Genomic DNA, 17,494 nt, shown 5'->3' on the forward strand with positions numbered 1-17,494 from the left:
AATTGCAGGTAAATTTGCCCGCAATTTTACCAAATTTCGGCTCTCATCTAATTTTATGAAAATAAAGCAATTTAATAAAATTTTTTTCCAAGATAGTTTAAATTATATATTGTGCAGCAATTATTATTATTTATTAATTATATATTAGAAAATCGAAAATTACCCACTGGTCAAATGTTGTATTTTAAGATAATCACAATATTTTAAAAAACTTTGCACTTAACTTTGACGATTTCATTGATAATTAATTGTAGCTATATAAAAGCTTAATAGAATTTGTAGAATTTGGTATGAGAAACAACTTTTGTTAATATGATTTTTGATGTTTAAAAGTAGGATTTTGACTTTATATAGAACCTTAATGAAAATTTTATGATGCATTTTAATTATATATTCATAAAAATTAATTTTTTTTATCTCTATTTTGTCTATTATAATGCAAAAATTTTATAATGAAAATAAAAAGTTATAATAAATATTCAAATAGAAAAAAAAATATGGTAAGAAAAGTTTAAATTTTATTATATAAAAATTCTGATACTATTTTTGCGGGTTAATTTCTCATCCAATTTTAATGATCAACTGCATATCTAACTCATACAATTTATGGCCAGAATGTAGATCAATTTGGCTGCAAAATTATGTGACAATCTGGCCAAAATTAAAAAATTTTTTATAGCGTCATTTATTCTAATTTAGAAATTGCGGGCAAATTTGCCTGCAAAATGGTTTAAGGGATAGTATTAGCCGATCATATGCCAATCATCTGCTAGTTTGACTTTGAAGCTTTGGGTGAAACCACAGATGTTTGGGTGAAACTTGAAACTTTTATAGTATATTATTTAGGTATTTAAGAATCCATGGCTAAAATAAACATGAATAATTTTTGATAATCAAGAAGTTATTATTAAATACATGCTTGCAATTATTGTAAGATTAATATAAGACTAATATTTGGTAAAATCTTCATGAACTATTTTATGAATTAATTTATTAATAGTATATAAATAAAGTAAATAAAATAAAAATTTTATACATTATTATGTAGAGTTTGTAAAAAAAATAAACTCAATGGTATTTTTTTGTGACAATATTGAACAAATGATTAGCAAAATGATTAGCAAAATGATCAGCAATATCATAATAATATGAGGATGTCCGTCCTGTTTAGCATCAGGAGAGTTCTGTAGAACTGAAGTGGAACTGGAGTGTATTGCCTGTAAAATAATTTAATCATTATATTAACTCAAATCTAATTAACCGAATTAGCTGGACACAAAATCAATGATATCAATTTACACATATACAAAATTAGCATAGCCGGATGTTCTATATAAATCCCAAAAAATGAACTTGATTTTAATCGAATTAACGAACTTTGACTAAGCCCTATGAAAAAAAATCATCCAATTTTTGTACGATAATTGTTCAAGTCCGTGTGGAAATTGTACAATTATTGCAGATTTTTGGATAAAAATAGCTATGAAGTTTTTCAAAGCATATTAAAAGTATGCAATTTTTGTACAACTTAAATTTAGAATATAGAAAATGTTCAATTTTTGTGTGATCTTTATACAACTTAAATTTAGGATACAGAAAACATTCAATTTTTGTACAATAAAAATTGTGATTATTGTACAACTTGAAAATAGACTTAAATTTAGGATACAGAAAGCAATTTTTGAGTAATCCTACTATACTACTTTCCATTTTACCTGTATGGTTACATTTGACCACTTTTAGGGTCAAATAGACCACTTTTAACCATTACAAATAGATTTTCCTAAGTAAAGTGATTTATGCAGTAAGGTTACACAAATTTCAACTGCATATTTGCTTATAAACGGGCATCTTTCGGACCCATTAGTGAAATTTTTGTATCATCTTGTAACTAAAAAAAAGTCAAAAACTTTTTATTAGGTTACGCAATTAGTTCTGACTGGAATTATAATTTGGCCAGAATTATGCGGTAAAAATTAACTCTTAAATTATATATGTTGATCACGTGATCTGATCGTCAAAATAAATATGATGACGCGAAATGTTTTTGTTTGTTTTTTTAACCTTTTAACTTTTCTTCAACTTTCTTTTAAAATATCAGGTAAGAAAAACTTGTGTTCTTTATCTTTTTATTTTCCTAACTTTTTACATTTTAATGTTACTAACTTGCTTTCTTCACTAACTTCATACTTTTTTTTTATTACTAACACTAATAATTTACTTTTTAACACACTAATTTGCTTTCTTCACTAACTTCATACTTTTTTATTACTAACACTAATAATTTACTTTTTAACACTACTAATTTGCTTTCTTCACTAACTTCATACTTTTTTATTTATTTAATACTAATAATTTACTTACACTAATAATTTACTTTCTTCTTTGATACTACTAATTTACTTTCATGTTATTAACATACTTTATTTTATTTTATTTTCTTACAAATTTTTATATTTATGATTATATCAAATTTAGTATGTATTTTATTGATAAAATATTGTGTATATTTTTTATATTTTAAGTCAATAAAAATTCATAATTTCACTTTATAAATTGCCTGTTATTACTGTAAAATTTAACCTATAATTCCTAAAATATGGCCTAAAATTTGGCTCGAAATCACACAATAATTGTATAAATTCAGGTCAAAAATAGGATAATTATTGAATGAATTACCATGCAATAATTGTGTGATTTATTGCAATTTTTAGCACAATTATTGTATGGTCAAATTTACAGAAATCGTAGTGAATTTAATTGAATGATTTTTCAACAAAAATCACACAGACTTTTTTCATAGGGTAAATAGACTACAAATCATTATGAATCAGATATTATGTGGTATACATGATTTCGATCCATGTAAATATACTGTATAAACAGTGTCTCGAATAAAAATGAATCTGATATTTTATTATGATATACTTGTTACAAACTGCTATAAAGCTATAAATTGACAAAAACGTTATAAATCACTAAATTTGGTTCTACACCAGTAAAATGGTTAAAATTAACTACCATTCTGGTTTAAATCCTGTAGTAGTACAAGCAATAACTAATCTGTATTACAGATATAGCAATAAAACGCCAAAAATGTGGTATTTCCGAATTCGTATTCTATTTAGGAAACTTATCGAATATAGCCCAACATTCTTCTCAAAGAATGAATATATTTATATAACTAAAAAATTATATGAAAATGGGGAATTTAAAGCTGGAAGACGCTCATTTTATATTTATTGCACTGTATATATGTGACTCATTGGTGTTTATCTGTGAAAATACCATTGAATGTACAAATAAATATCTGAATAAATGCATTGCTAAAATAGAGGAAAGGCATGTTGCATAATATAAATCTGTATTATAGAAATGAAAAAGTAAAAAAGCGCTTAATAATAATGAAATTGGTGAGATTTGTAATAATATTTATTTTAGATATAGAAAAAGCTCTAAATTTTATTGTTCTTGTACTTCAAAAGAAATTAAGAAAAGTGTTGCATATCAATTAATTAATAGTGCAAAAGTTATCCAACGGACTTGGAGAACTTTCAAGTTGAGACCTGAAATATAGGCAAAACAAGTTTGGAATATAGTAAGCACTAGTTAGAATAGTCCATTTCGTCCAAATTTCAAATTGATGAATGTTAGACGAAAGTTGGTCTAAATTCAACCAATCATTGCTAAAAAATTGTCAAAATTATTATGGACGATTTGCACAGTTCGCCTGCCACTTGGCAATCACAAATTGGCAAAAATTCGTTATTATCAGTAAATTCAGAAATAAAACTACAGTCAACTCCCTCTATAGTCACTCCCGTTATAGTCACATTCTACTATATAGTCACACCAGTTGAATGTTCAAAACACTTTATTATTAAAATCTATCCTATATAGTCACAATCTATCTATAGTCACTATCACACCTATCCTCAAAAATCTTATATTAAAAAGAACCGTTTATAATCACAGTTATATAAAGAATATATTAAATAACTGGCATCTAATAATCGTACAAAGATGTACCATAGCTTGTTAGAATCGTCTCACTGAGACGAATCGAATGGTGGTAGTTTTATCCTTTCATGATCACTGGCTGATGAGTTATTCAACAAAATGTTAAGCATCGGCATTATTATATTTCTTGATTTACGTTTACTGCGCCATTTAACATTTTGCTGAATTTCTCGGTATCTAGTGATTATAAAAAGACGATTAATAGCTCGTTGGAATCCCCTCATCAAGACGAATCGAATGGTGGTAAGATCATCTCTCTGTGATCAATATTGACGGAGTTACTACTTAAAAACCATTTAATATTTTTTAATTTCGGAAATTGATCTAGTGATTGGATTTCGATGTATTTTATACCATTAGATTTGTCGCATCAAGACGAATCGAATGGTAGTAAGATCGTCTCTCTAGGATCAATATTGGCAGAGTTATTACACAAAAACCATTAATATTTTTTTAACTTCGGAAATTAATCTAGTGATTAGATTTTAATGTATTTTATACCATTAGAACCGTCTCATCGAGACGAATCGAATGGCGGTAAGATCATCTCTCTACGATTAATATTGGCTGAGTTACGATACAATAAAGTTTTAAGTATAATTTTAGCCAAAATTATGTTAATTTTTGGCCGGAATTATGATATACTAATATAAGAAATTTTTTATATAGTCACATCTCTTTATAATCACCAAATATGGACTGTCCCAAATGTGTGACTATAAAGAGAGTTGACTGTATTCGTCAAACTCTTAGTTATAAAATGTACACAAATCGATCTCAAAACACATTTACGAAAGATTACCAATTTATTTCTTTTGAAATGCCAGATTTAGTTTATTCATAATAATAATAACCGATTTTATTCAATAATAAATCAAAACAATTAATTATATATTATTTTAATAAAATTTATTAAATTTACTAAAAAGCAGTCAATAATAAAAAATGAATATTTCGTAATAAATCTATCATAAAATGATAAAATGGATAAAATTTTGTCATAAATCTATATAAGATTCAATCATTATGTTCGATTTGGGTATTATCATCAGTTTATGACTGCGATTCATGATTTTCAGCTGGAGTGTCTGGACCAGAAAAATCCGTATTGATGGGCATATTTTAAGTTTTGTATGTCCACTCCAGAGCATTTTTAGCGTATCATGAGGTGATATAATAACTTTTATCATCATAGTTTCCCCCCCTCGTTAATTGTACTGTCTGTAGAGAAAATATATAAGTATCCAAGACGTTTTGAAGAAAATTGATAAGCTGCAAAGTCGTAAAGTCATTAAAACAAATAAAATTAATTGATGTTTTTAATAAAATATGATAAAAAAAGATTATTATACCTCATCAGAATGCCAACTCAAATCATAAACGATAATTTTTCTTTTACCATCTAGTTGTTCTTTATCTGTTTCTGAGTCTTTAGGTGAATGGTAGCAAGTATCTTTCAGAATGTTTAGGACCTCTGTCTTATCATAATCTTTTACTCGATCATCATTACGTTTGAAAAGTGAAATAGCACCCTTAACTCTACGTGATTTTTTCTGAAATATAACAAATGTTTAGTATCAATTTTGAAATGACAGTAAAAAGACAGATTCTACCTTACTCAATCTATTATTTTTATGCAGCTTTCTGTTATCTTTATCAATTACACCTCGCTCAATATATAAAAGTTGTGCTTTGCGATACTTGAATAAAGCAGCTAACCAATCATTTATTTGCTTATACAAAGGACTAAATCAAGGCTTCATAGAAGCAATCAATCGTGGTATTAATTGTTGTAAAATATCCGTGTTCATCTCATTTGTAAATTTTTCATCATATCTTAACGTTAATTCAGAAGGTATCATTTTTAATATTACCTTCATTTCAGTCTATAATTATTTATAAAAGATTCATAAGAAGGATATTTAAATTATATAAAATGCAAAATCTGTTGATCTATAATGAACTCTAGCATTTTTTTCGTTAGTTTCAAACTCATCATTTGATTGATCAATTTAACGTCTCATGACTTTTCTTTTTTTGCCAGGTCTATTATCGTTATCATTACTTTCACTTTCTGATGATTTGACATCAGCATCATCTTGGCTTGATATTTGTGATTTAAGATTATTAATCTCAGCTCGAAGAACTTTATTTTCGTGATTGATATACTTATTATGTGAATGTAATTTGATATAATCTTGGCAAAGTTCATTTAGTTTGCCTTTAATTTCTTTTAACTTTTTATAGACTTCGCACATTCTGCCTTATAAATAAGCATGCTCATCACAGAGCCAACTATATTCTAAATAACATAAAATATTTGATAAAAATTTGTTAAGTACATTAAAATGTATCACAGTTTATTACCTCTCTTCAACTTTTCATAATTACTATTATTGTATCTATACGTCAATGATTCTGATGGTTCAATAAGACTTGAAGAAAAATCATATGGTAAAAACTCTCGTGATAAGAAATCTCTGTGTGGCATTCGAGATAAAGACAATTCTCGTGATTTAATAGTTCTTGTATATTCAAAAGAACTTTTCAGAAAATGCATATTAGTCATTTCTTTATCAGTATGAGATTCTTCTAAATCTTGACTTGTCTTTGACTTTTGACAAGATTCTATTAGAACTTGACTTATATCAAGAACAAATGGATCTCGATAATTTTTTTGGTAAACTTGGCCGGTAGCAGAAGTAATTGAAGCTTGTTCATAATCCACTTTGACGATTTCTTCATCAGGTATTTTATTTTTTGCTGCAGATTTTTCATATTGATTCGTTTCTGTATTATATATTAATAAAATTTTTTGATATAGTAAATATAAATGATACACCTTTGAATAACGAAACAGAATAATGTAAAACAATCAATATATTAACTTTTTTTAAAGTAGAAGTTTGTTCAGTATTAGGAGTAGTTGAAGTTTGTCTACGATCTATTTCAACGATTTCTTTATCAGGTATTTTATTTTTTGCTGCAGATTTTTTGTATTGATTCATTTCTGTATTAATAAATTTTTTTGGTATAGTAAGTATAAATGATACACCATTAAATAACAGAACAGAATAATGCAAAACAATCAATATATTAACTTTTTGGGAGGGCCGGTATTAGGAGTAATTAAAGTTTGTCTGGTATTAAGAATAGTTGAAGTTTGTCCAGTATGAGTAGTTGAAGTTCAGTCCCAGTTCACTTTCTTAGATACTTTGTGAAGTTTTCTTTTATTTTTTCTTGTTTTGGCTCATTTTTATATATCAATAAATTTTCTTACAGTTAAAATAGGAAATTGCAAATCAAAAGTAATTATATATCATATGGTCGAAAGTTACAAATTACCAGTTATTATGAAAATGCAATAAAATTATCTTAAATTTCAATGAGATGAGAAGAAAAGAGAAAGTGAACGTACGAGTTAATGATTAGACGAGTTTTTATAGAATTTATAAGTTTATTATTAAGCTTTTGACAAACTTTCACAGCTGATTTAATAAACAAAAGTTTATTTATCGTGTCTTCTAAACCGAAATGATCATTGATTTTAATTTTTTCAATAAAAATGATTTACCAAGTACAATATACAGTCAACTCTCTTTATAGTGGGACAGTCCATATTTGGTGATTATGAGCAAACAGTCTTATGACTTTATCTTTTATTATAATTTTTAGAACGAAAAGTACAAAACTCAAATTGAACAATATTACAAATAGAATATAGAAAAATAAACATAAAAAATAAAAAAAACTAGCTTCACGATTCATACAAGTAAAGAAATCTAAATAAAATAAAATTAAGTAAAGAAAAACTAAACTATTACAGAAACGCATACCCCAACTTTACCCGAAAGCCAGTGTGAGTCATATTTGGTGATTATAAAGAGATGTGACTATATAAAAAATTTCTTATATTAGTATATCATAATTCTGGCCAAAAATTAACATAATTTTAGCTAAAATTATACTCAAAACTTTATTGTATCGTAACTCTGCCAATATTAATCGTAGAGAGATGATCTTACCGCCATTCGATTCGTCTTGATGAGACGGTTCTAATGGTATAAAATACACCGAAATCCAATCACTAAATTAATTTCCGAAATTAAAAAAAATATTAATGGTTTTTGTGTAATAACTCTGCTAATATTGATCCTAGAGAGACGATCTTACCGCCATTCGATTCGTCTTGATGAGACGGTTCTAATGGTATATAATACATCGAAATCCAATCACTAGATCAATTTCCAAAATTAAAAAATATTAAATGGTTTTTAAGTAGTAACTCCGTCAATATTGATCACAGAGAGATGCGCTTACCACCATTCGATTCGTCTTGATGAGGCGATTCCAACGAGCTATTAATCGTCTTTTTTTCAATCACTAGGTACTGAGAAATTTAGCAAAATGTTAAATGGTGCAGTAAACGTAAATCAAGAAATATAATAATGCCGATGCTTAACATTTTGTTGAATAACTCATCAGCCAGTGATCACAAAAGGATAAAACTACCACCATTCGATTCATCTCAGTGAGACGATTCTAACAAGCTATGATACATCTTTGTACGATTATTAGATGCCAAGTTATTTAATATATTCTTTATATAACTGTGATTATAAACGGTTCTTTTTAATATAAGATTTTTGAGGATAGGTGTGATAGTGACTATAGATAGATTGTGACTATATAGGATAGTTTTTAATAATAAAGTGTTTTGAACATTCAACTGGTGGACCGCCGATCCATTGACCAAAATTTTCAGAAAGAAAATTTATATATCTTCGTACTAACAACTCTTATATTTTACCCAACTTATACCTTCTAACATGTCTAGAAACCTTGCTAGAAGAGGTGGCGGCAGTTATAATCCTAATAGTAATAAGGCTGCTTGTCAAGAAAAGAAAAATAATAAAAAACAACTCTCCGATAACTCTGGTTCCGATAGTGATAACACTTCTCAAAAACGTTCCTGTATTATTACAAAAGACTCCATGGATGAAAATTATGAAGATTTCGTTGCTGACGTGCCAGCTGACGGTGGTTTAGTTGGTTCAACTTTGACCGCTATTCCTCAACAAAATAATTCCCGCAGCACCTCTCAAGAAAATACCCAAGCTTCTACCCCAAAAAATTCTACTGCGCCCACTGCGCCTGGTCAAGACGCGTCTTCTGGAGCTAACACGTCTATTCATGCACCTCAAAACAAAGAAAATAACTCATCCCCTAACGCGTCCCCTAATATGGATGAAAATGATGGTACATCGCCTGATCAAGCTGTCGATCCCTCCCCCACCATTACCATAAATCGTCAAGATTTCCTGGCTGCGGCTGCGCCCAACTCCGCTCCCCAAACTCTTGAGAAACTTAAAACTAATAAGGCAATCATTGAGGCCGTTAACAATTTATTTTTAGAAACATATGAATCGTATACCGGTCGGGCTCGTATGACTGGTTCAGGGGACGCTAAACGTCTTATCATTCATTTTCACACTGCGGAGGCTCGTGACTTGTGTGTTGGTAGTACGCACTCTGAATTTCCGGACCTCTAATTCCACTTGTACGACCCAAACAGCTCCGATCTGATGAAGATCTCCATGCCATTCAAGTCACCGATATACCGTTCTTCATCACCAAACCTCAACTTCAATCCTACTTTAAGAAATTTGGCAATTTGCTTTCCCTCCATCTCTATTTAAGAAAAGGTGCCAAAATGCAACAAGCCCGCATCGTCTATGATCATGCCGATGCTATCTCCCGTTTTACAACCCAATGGGCAGTCTACTGTTTTTCCACTTGTTTGCGTGTAACTCCATGTCATTACTCGGTGGATCAAAAGGCTGCTCGCCGTGAATTCGTTGCGATTTTCTCCGGTCTACCTGCCAATACCAAAGATATCCATCTCGCTCCGTTGGTCAAAGAACATGGGGCTAAAGCTATTAACATCCCTCTTTCCCTTAATTCATATAAACCCAAACCCTGGGCTTATGTTACTTTCAATTCACAAGCAACTATGGATGCCGCTATAGAGCAAACTATCGGTTTTCAAGGTCGTACTCTTCGATGGGGTACACCTAATGATTCAAAGGCCCTCTGCCACAGATGTGGTAAACTCGGTTGTGCTCCTACCTCCTGCCCACTCAATCAACGTCGCGGTCGCTCACGTACACGTGACCCTGTTGCTGCTCTTAAAGAACGTTTCAATGTTGGCCAAAGATCTACTCAACAAAGATCTCCGCGTAATAATTCTCGTTCTCGCTCTCGTTTTAAATTCTGGGATCGTTCTGCCTCTGCTCAACGTTCTAATCCCAATTCTAATAGCTCTAATAATAATAATCATAATAAACACATCAACTCCTCCTCCTCTAGTTCCGCAGGCTCCTCCTCATCCACTCCTGGTCGTACGTCTTCTAATAATCGGAAAGGCAAAGATCGATCTGTTTTCTTTTCATCCAATGCCCGCGCTCCACTCCCAGATCCAAATACTTTCAATGCCCTTGAGGCTGCCCTCAAGATTCTTACTGTATTGCAAACTCTTCAACAAGACGTTGCTTGTGTGGAATCCCGCATTTCAACCCTTGAACTCAATAACCAACGGCTTTCTGCTATAGAAGCCCATTTAGGCATTAATCCTCCCTCCGCGCCAGTTGTCAACTCTGAACCTGATCGAATAGAAGAAGACCCTCCTGAAACTACTGGCACCTTAATCCAACATCCTAATGCTCCCTCATCCTCCAGTCTAACGAAATCCTTTTCCCACATATCTCCACCCAACAAAGTTTCGTACTCTGTTCCTGCATCCAACTCTAACCCTTCCCCGCAAGAAGAATTGAACTCAGTTATCAAAGATCAGAAAGCGATTAAAGATACTTTACAATCGCTCACAGGATCCATTCAAGGCTTCATTGCTTCTCTTGGTGGTGCTCCCTCCGATCGAGCTGATGGTTCAGCTCCATCTCAATAACTGATTTTTAAACCCCTTTTCCTGTTTTTTATAATCACTGTGTTCTAATGTCAAACAATTTTAATAATGATATATTTGTTCGTAATTCGCCCAACCCCGTAGATATTTATAATTTTTCTGAACATGAATCTTTATTTACCACTCTAATTTCTTCCCCTATCCCCAGTTCTTTTAATATTTCATCCTTTAATGTTAATGGTCTTTGTCATAATAGCCAAGTTAAAATTGAACAAATTTCAAACTTTTTCAATCTTAAACATATTTCATTTGGTGGTATCGTTGATACCCATTTATCCCCTAAACAAATTCACTTCTTATCTAAACGCCTTCCTAATTATACTGTCGTTTCATCTGATTTGGATAACACCAAACCAGTTAAATCTACTGGTGGCGTTTCCCTTTTTATTGAAAAATCTCTTGCTTCTCATGTACAAGATTTTGTTTCACATTCCTCGTGTATTTTATCTGTTGACCTTTATTTTAAAGGCAACGTTAAATTGCGCATTTTTGTTATATATATCCCCCTATTTCTGATTCTATATTACGATCGGAAACTATTGATCTCCTTTTACAATTATTGGTGCAAACTAAACAACAAAATTTTTATCACGCAATTTGTGGTGATTTTAATATGCACCTAGATACTTATTATCCTATTTACTTTAATCATCCTTCTACTGCCTCTCAACGAGCTTATCGTTTACTTTACCATCTTTTATCCCATGGTTACGAAGAAACTCTTCCTGTTAACGCTTCTGATTCCTTAGGCACCTTTCACCATGATGACCAAGTTACTCGCATAGACTATGTTTGGTCTTGCCCAATGCTCAAAAGCTTTGCTCTTACTTCCTATATATTTGACGCCTAAGATACCTGCTCTTCTGACCATAATCCTGTCATAATGTATTTTGATGATTCACTCTTAGTTGCGTCTATCAAGGTTGCTCGTGCTAAACAACTTCAACGTCGAACTCGCCACATTTTTAAATTTGATTCAGTCACTACTCAACAATGGAAATTCTTTTCTTCTCATACTGACTCCTTATGTGACGTTCCTCCTTCAACTTTCTCAACATGGCACATCAATCAACAATGTGAATATTTACATTCTCGTATCGTGAAAGCTGCCAATGACTCCCTTCCATCTGTCACAGTTGGAAATCAACATACACCTATGATGCCCAAGGATTTGGAAGCTTTAACTCAACATTATCGTTTCCTCAGCCGTCTTTTGCATTTGATACCATCAGGAAATTATATAGTGCGAAAAGTTGCGCAAGTTTACACATCATAATATTTCGTAAGCTTCCAGACCCGCCGCAAGTTTGCGTAAGCGTAATATTTTGTAACTTTTTAAAATATTTCGAAATATTACGATATGCAAAGCTTCGTAATTTTACGATTTGTAATATTCCGTAATTTTGCGGTTCGCAATATTTCGTAATTTTACATAATATTTCGTAAGTTTTCAGACCCGCCGCAAGTTTGCGTAAGCGTAATATTTTGTAACTTTTTAAAATATTTCGAAATATTACTGTATGCAAGGCTTCGTAATTTTACGATTCGTAATATTCCGTAATTTTACTGCGTAATACTTCGCAACTTTTTAAAATATTTCGAAATTCTATGATGCGTAATGTTCCATAATTTGACGATTCGTAATATTCTGTGATTTTACACAACTTAATATTTCGTAATATTTCAAAATATTTCGATAAATAATACTTCATTTTCTGTACTATAAGTTTATATAATGTATGTTTTATTAGATATAATCATAAAAAATTACAAGTATTTATTAATATATACAGAATACATAAAAGTAAAAAAAAGAAAGAGTAGAGTAACAATATTATTAGACGTAAAAAGAAGAGAAACAGCTATAGTAACGTTAGTATTAGATATAAAGATAAAAGAAATATTGTTATTATTGTTAGTATTAAGGTAAAAAGAGTTAAAGAAACAGTAAAAGGAGTAAAAGAAACATGGATATTATCGTTAGTATTAAAGTACAAGTAAAAAGAAATAAAGGAAACGTAGATAGTATTGTTAGTATTACGACATAAAGTAACAAAGAGGTAAAAAAAAACGCGTTAATATTAAAATAATTAGTATTAATAAATAAATATTTCTATACCTGCAAAGTAATTGAACAAAAGAATAAAGAAATAAAGAGAAAGGAAAAAATAAACATGTTGTTAGTATTGTTAGTATCGTTAGTATTAAAGTACAAGTAAAAAGGAATAAAGGAAACATGGATATTATTGTTAGTATTACGATACAAAATAACAAAGAGGTAAAAAAAAATGAAAATAATTAGTATTAATAAACAAATATTTCTATACCTGCAAAGCAATAAATTATGAAATATATGTAAATATATTGTATATAATTAAAGAAATATAAATAGAAAGAAGAGACAAAAAAATTAAAAATATTGAACAAAAGAATAAAGAAATAAGAAACAAAAATAAATAAGACAAAAACGCGTGCATGATTAAATGATTAAATGATTAAATCACATGCAAGGATCAGCCTAATTTTGATTGGCCAGAAAATACGATATCGTAAAATTACGGAAATCCGCATTTTAAAAAATCACAGAAATTGTATATGCACAATTACTAAATATTATCCCCTCGTGATAAATTAAAAATTATCAACACAAATTCAACACAAATTTAACAAATTTAACGAAATTTGGCCAAAATTAACAAATTTTTACCAGAATTATCAACACAAATTGAACACAAATTGAACACAAATTTCAGCCACGATTTATTTATGTCACACCCGTGTTGTTAAGAATTAATAACCATTTTATTTATTAAAACTATATTAATTATGGTAAAAAAAATGCTATTACGTGTGATATATATAAAAAATAATATTTATTTTTTATGCAACCCATAATTCTCTAATAAACTATTTACATACCGACCTTCCTCCTCCGTGTTATAAGAGTCAATAGAAAGTATATCATCGTCAGCTATGCCATCATTGGCCGCACCATCGTTGGCCGCACCATCGTTGGCCGCACCATCGTTGGCCGCATCATCGTTAGCCGCACCATCGTTAGGCCTACCATCGTTAGTCACACCATTATCAGCCGCACCTGCTCTATCGTCAGCTGCTCTATCACCACCATCGTCTACATCATTACCATCATGAGAATCATCGTCCGAATGTGTAAATTTATCCCTATTTTCCAACTTTTGCTAAAAATCAATAAATAAATAAATAAACTGTAATTCAAATAATTCACATTTTGCAAATTGTAAATTAAAAACTTACTAAGTTGTTGATTATCTTCGACTTCATTATACTTTCGCTCATTTGAATGTTTTGATTATTAGGATTTAAGTACGTTTCACATATGCTAATCGCATACGCTATTTGTGTTTTTGAGGGATTTTTATTTTCTTTTCGCAACTTATCAATTATCAGCGACATATATGTCGTAGGTTGCCCATCTTTAACCTTTTTAAATAGGTTGTTGTAACATCTTTTCACCTCCGCCTTACTCTTCCATTCCTGAATCTTTGACGGACTAGCCTGAGTGTTAATAGACGGTAATTTATGCCCAGTCGCTTCGAAAACAGAATACATAACGTCTTTAACTCTAGACGTGAACGTCCCTCGTATGCTTCTATGTTGTTGTACTAACTATTAAAAAAAAATGTTAGTATGAAATTTAATAAAATTCATAATTGCTTTAACTTACAGTCGGGGCAATTTTTTTTTCGAAAAAAATAATCCATTGATTTTTTTTGAACTGGCGCATAAATTCCGGATTTTCGTCTTTTAAATATTTTTCGGTAGCGAGTTTGTACTCGTCTTGCGAAGGATAAACAAAATTTTCAAATAAAATTTTCGACACCTTCTTAACGAGCTCCTAATCAAACGAGGTTAGCATTTCAGGTTTACATTAAATAATATTCATCTTTATTACCTTTACATACTCCGGATCTATTGTATTATTATTATTTTTGTTATTATCGTTGAGCTTTTTTTCTATGCTCGAGAGACGGGTTTCGAGATTTTTTTGTCCGGTGATAAGAACTTCAAGCTTAGAAATTATCTGCGAATTGGTTCTTAATAGTTTTTCTATTGTTTTTTTATTAACTTTAACAATAAAATATAATTTAACTATATATTATATAATTTCTTTTATAAAGAATATGATACATATTATGTCATATATACCATCAACACTATCATCGGATATTCTCACTCGCTTCTCAGCTTCGCTACCCTCAGTACTACGTTTTGAAAATCTTTCATTATCGTCAATTCTTCGTTTCTCGCCACGCTTTGTAGCCATTATGATAATAAATTTGAAACGAAAATATGAGAAAAAGGAGGAAATATATGAGAAAAAAGAGGAAATATATGAGAAAAAAGAGGAAATATATGAGAAAAAGGTGAACTAGAAAATTCGAAAAGGATGAGGAAAAAGGGGGAAATACATGAATCAGAAATTCAGAAAAAGGAGGCAAGCTGTCATAAGGTAATTTCCGCCATTCTATACTAAAAAAGAAAAAAAACTTGCGAAATATTGCGAAAAATGGATGAACTAATGCGAAATATTACGAAAAATGAATGTACTAATGCAAAAATTTTGCATCGTGATATTACGAAAAAATATTGTAACACTTTCATAAGAGAACTTTAAAAAAAAACTCTCGTAAAAGCACATACATAGTACAATCGAAATATTAATCAAATCCAATTTATAAAAAAATAACATGTTACACATGTTGGGGCTTTTATGCATGGAAAAAAAAAGTTGCAGCCAGTGAACTCATTTGGCTGATCAGATTGATAGCGCTTATAACCTGATTATCGCATAAATTTGTGGCTGATCATCCGTCCATTATTGTAAAAGTGATTTGCCGTGTTAAGCCAATAAATTTGCGGCTGATTATCAGATGATTAGCCGGCCATCCGAATTCTTACAGCCCGTTACAGCAAATTCAAAATATGCGAAACACTCAGCACTTTTGCTGTCAGATTCACTTGGCAGGTTGCCGGCAAATTGAAATAGTAAATAAAATAATAAACAATATTTATATGGTACATCATAGACTTGTTACATTTATTTTTAGATTTGCCAACCCACGAACTCGGCAAGTTCCCGACAGCAAAATTGCTGAGTGTTTCGCATATTTTAAATTTTGCTATAATGCGTAAAATTGCGAATGATTCCGCGATATTAGCCACCAGATTCTTACAGCCAGTTCCATTCATTAATGCGTAAATTTGCGTAGTCGTGTCTATTCAAATAACTCAATTAATTGTAATCCATTCAATTAATTCATTAAATTTTTACAATGAATTTGCAATATAATTTTATTAGCACACATAATCTCATATAAATTAAATAGTGAATTGATACTTTTCATCAAATTTGACGCGTTAATTTAGTAACATGAGTTTCAAATGCCCCCTTTGTATGCGAATATTCAGTCAACGCTTTGCATATACTCAACACGCCCAAAAATGCTTAAAAAATGTAGAAGTAGAAGTAGAAGATGATGATGATAATAATGATAGTGAAAAATATAGCAGTGAAATGGATACAAGAAGTAATCTAAGTAGTGAATATGAAAATGATAAAGTTGAGGTAATTATGTTATTCCAGATTATTCTTTTTAAAGAAAAAGCTCAAATTATACTAACTCATTTTGGTTTATAATTTTAGGTGGATGATGATAATAATGTACAAAATATGTCATTTGACAGTATTGGAAGTGCAATATCAGAGATGAGCCTTGAAGATAGTAACTTTGAAAATATATTAGATTCATCTGAAGAGCCTGAAATTTTTGAAGAACCCAAAAATCTCAATACCAAAACTTGCACAGAATTTCCTAATGATGCTTATAAAGATCTAATGTTATTAGTAACGAAATATAAAATAAACAATAAAGGTGGTAATGAAATAATACGTTTTTTTAATAAACATTCAAATCTTACAGAATCACCATTACCAAAAAATATTGAACAGGGACGAGCATTTATGAATAATATGAAGTTTTCTAATTTAGAATTTAGTAAAGTTCTTATAACAAAACATAAGGATAAAGATTATTTTCTTTATTATCAAAACTTAATACAGTGCATCAAAAATATCTTAACTGTTCCTGACATAACACAAAATTTTGCGCTATCTTACGAAAACTATGAGGTAAATAGTAAATATTAGTTAATTCAATAATTTAAATAATATTTATTTTAATTTATTTATATTATTTTATAGTATAATAGAGAAAGTATTTACAGTGAACAAAACACTGGAAAATGGTGGAAAACTACGCAAGAATCCTTACCTACTGGTTCCAAATTATTATCAATTATTTTATATTCAGATGCAACAACTACAGATACATTAGGAAAAAGTCAATTGCATCCAATATATATTTCATTAGGCAATATTCCAATATGGCGTCGTAATAAACAGGATGCAAAGCAACTTTTGGGATATTTACCAATTTTAGAAGCTGCAAA

General features: G+C 30.2%; 2 protein-coding genes across 2 annotated transcripts; both read right to left on the reverse strand.

Moving 5' to 3' along the window:
- Positions 1-6,284: 6,284 nt before the first annotated feature.
- On the reverse strand, positions 6,285-7,028 carry OCT59_015750 (uncharacterized protein; the record flags this gene model as incomplete). The annotated part of the gene is made up of 3 exons (XM_066132018.1): positions 6,285-6,322; positions 6,388-6,810; positions 6,863-7,028. 3 exons carry the CDS (start codon positions 7,026-7,028, stop codon positions 6,285-6,287), a joined length of 627 nt encoding a protein of 208 aa, XP_066003051.1.
- Positions 7,029-13,875: 6,847 nt separating this feature from the next.
- Positions 13,876-15,308, reverse strand: OCT59_015751 (uncharacterized protein; the record flags this gene model as incomplete). The annotated part of the gene is made up of 5 exons (XM_066132019.1): positions 13,876-14,202; positions 14,279-14,650; positions 14,709-14,879; positions 14,937-15,109; positions 15,191-15,308. The coding sequence occupies 5 exons, from the start codon at positions 15,306-15,308 to the stop codon at positions 13,876-13,878; spliced, it is 1,161 nt and encodes a 386-aa protein (XP_066003052.1).
- Between the last annotated feature and the right edge of the window lie 2,186 nt (positions 15,309-17,494).

The sequence above is a fragment of the Rhizophagus irregularis genome, chromosome 24 (genome assembly GCF_026210795.1).
Source record: "Rhizophagus irregularis chromosome 24, complete sequence".
In the NCBI taxonomy this organism is placed as follows: Eukaryota; Fungi; Glomeromycota; class Glomeromycetes; order Glomerales; family Glomeraceae; genus Rhizophagus; species Rhizophagus irregularis.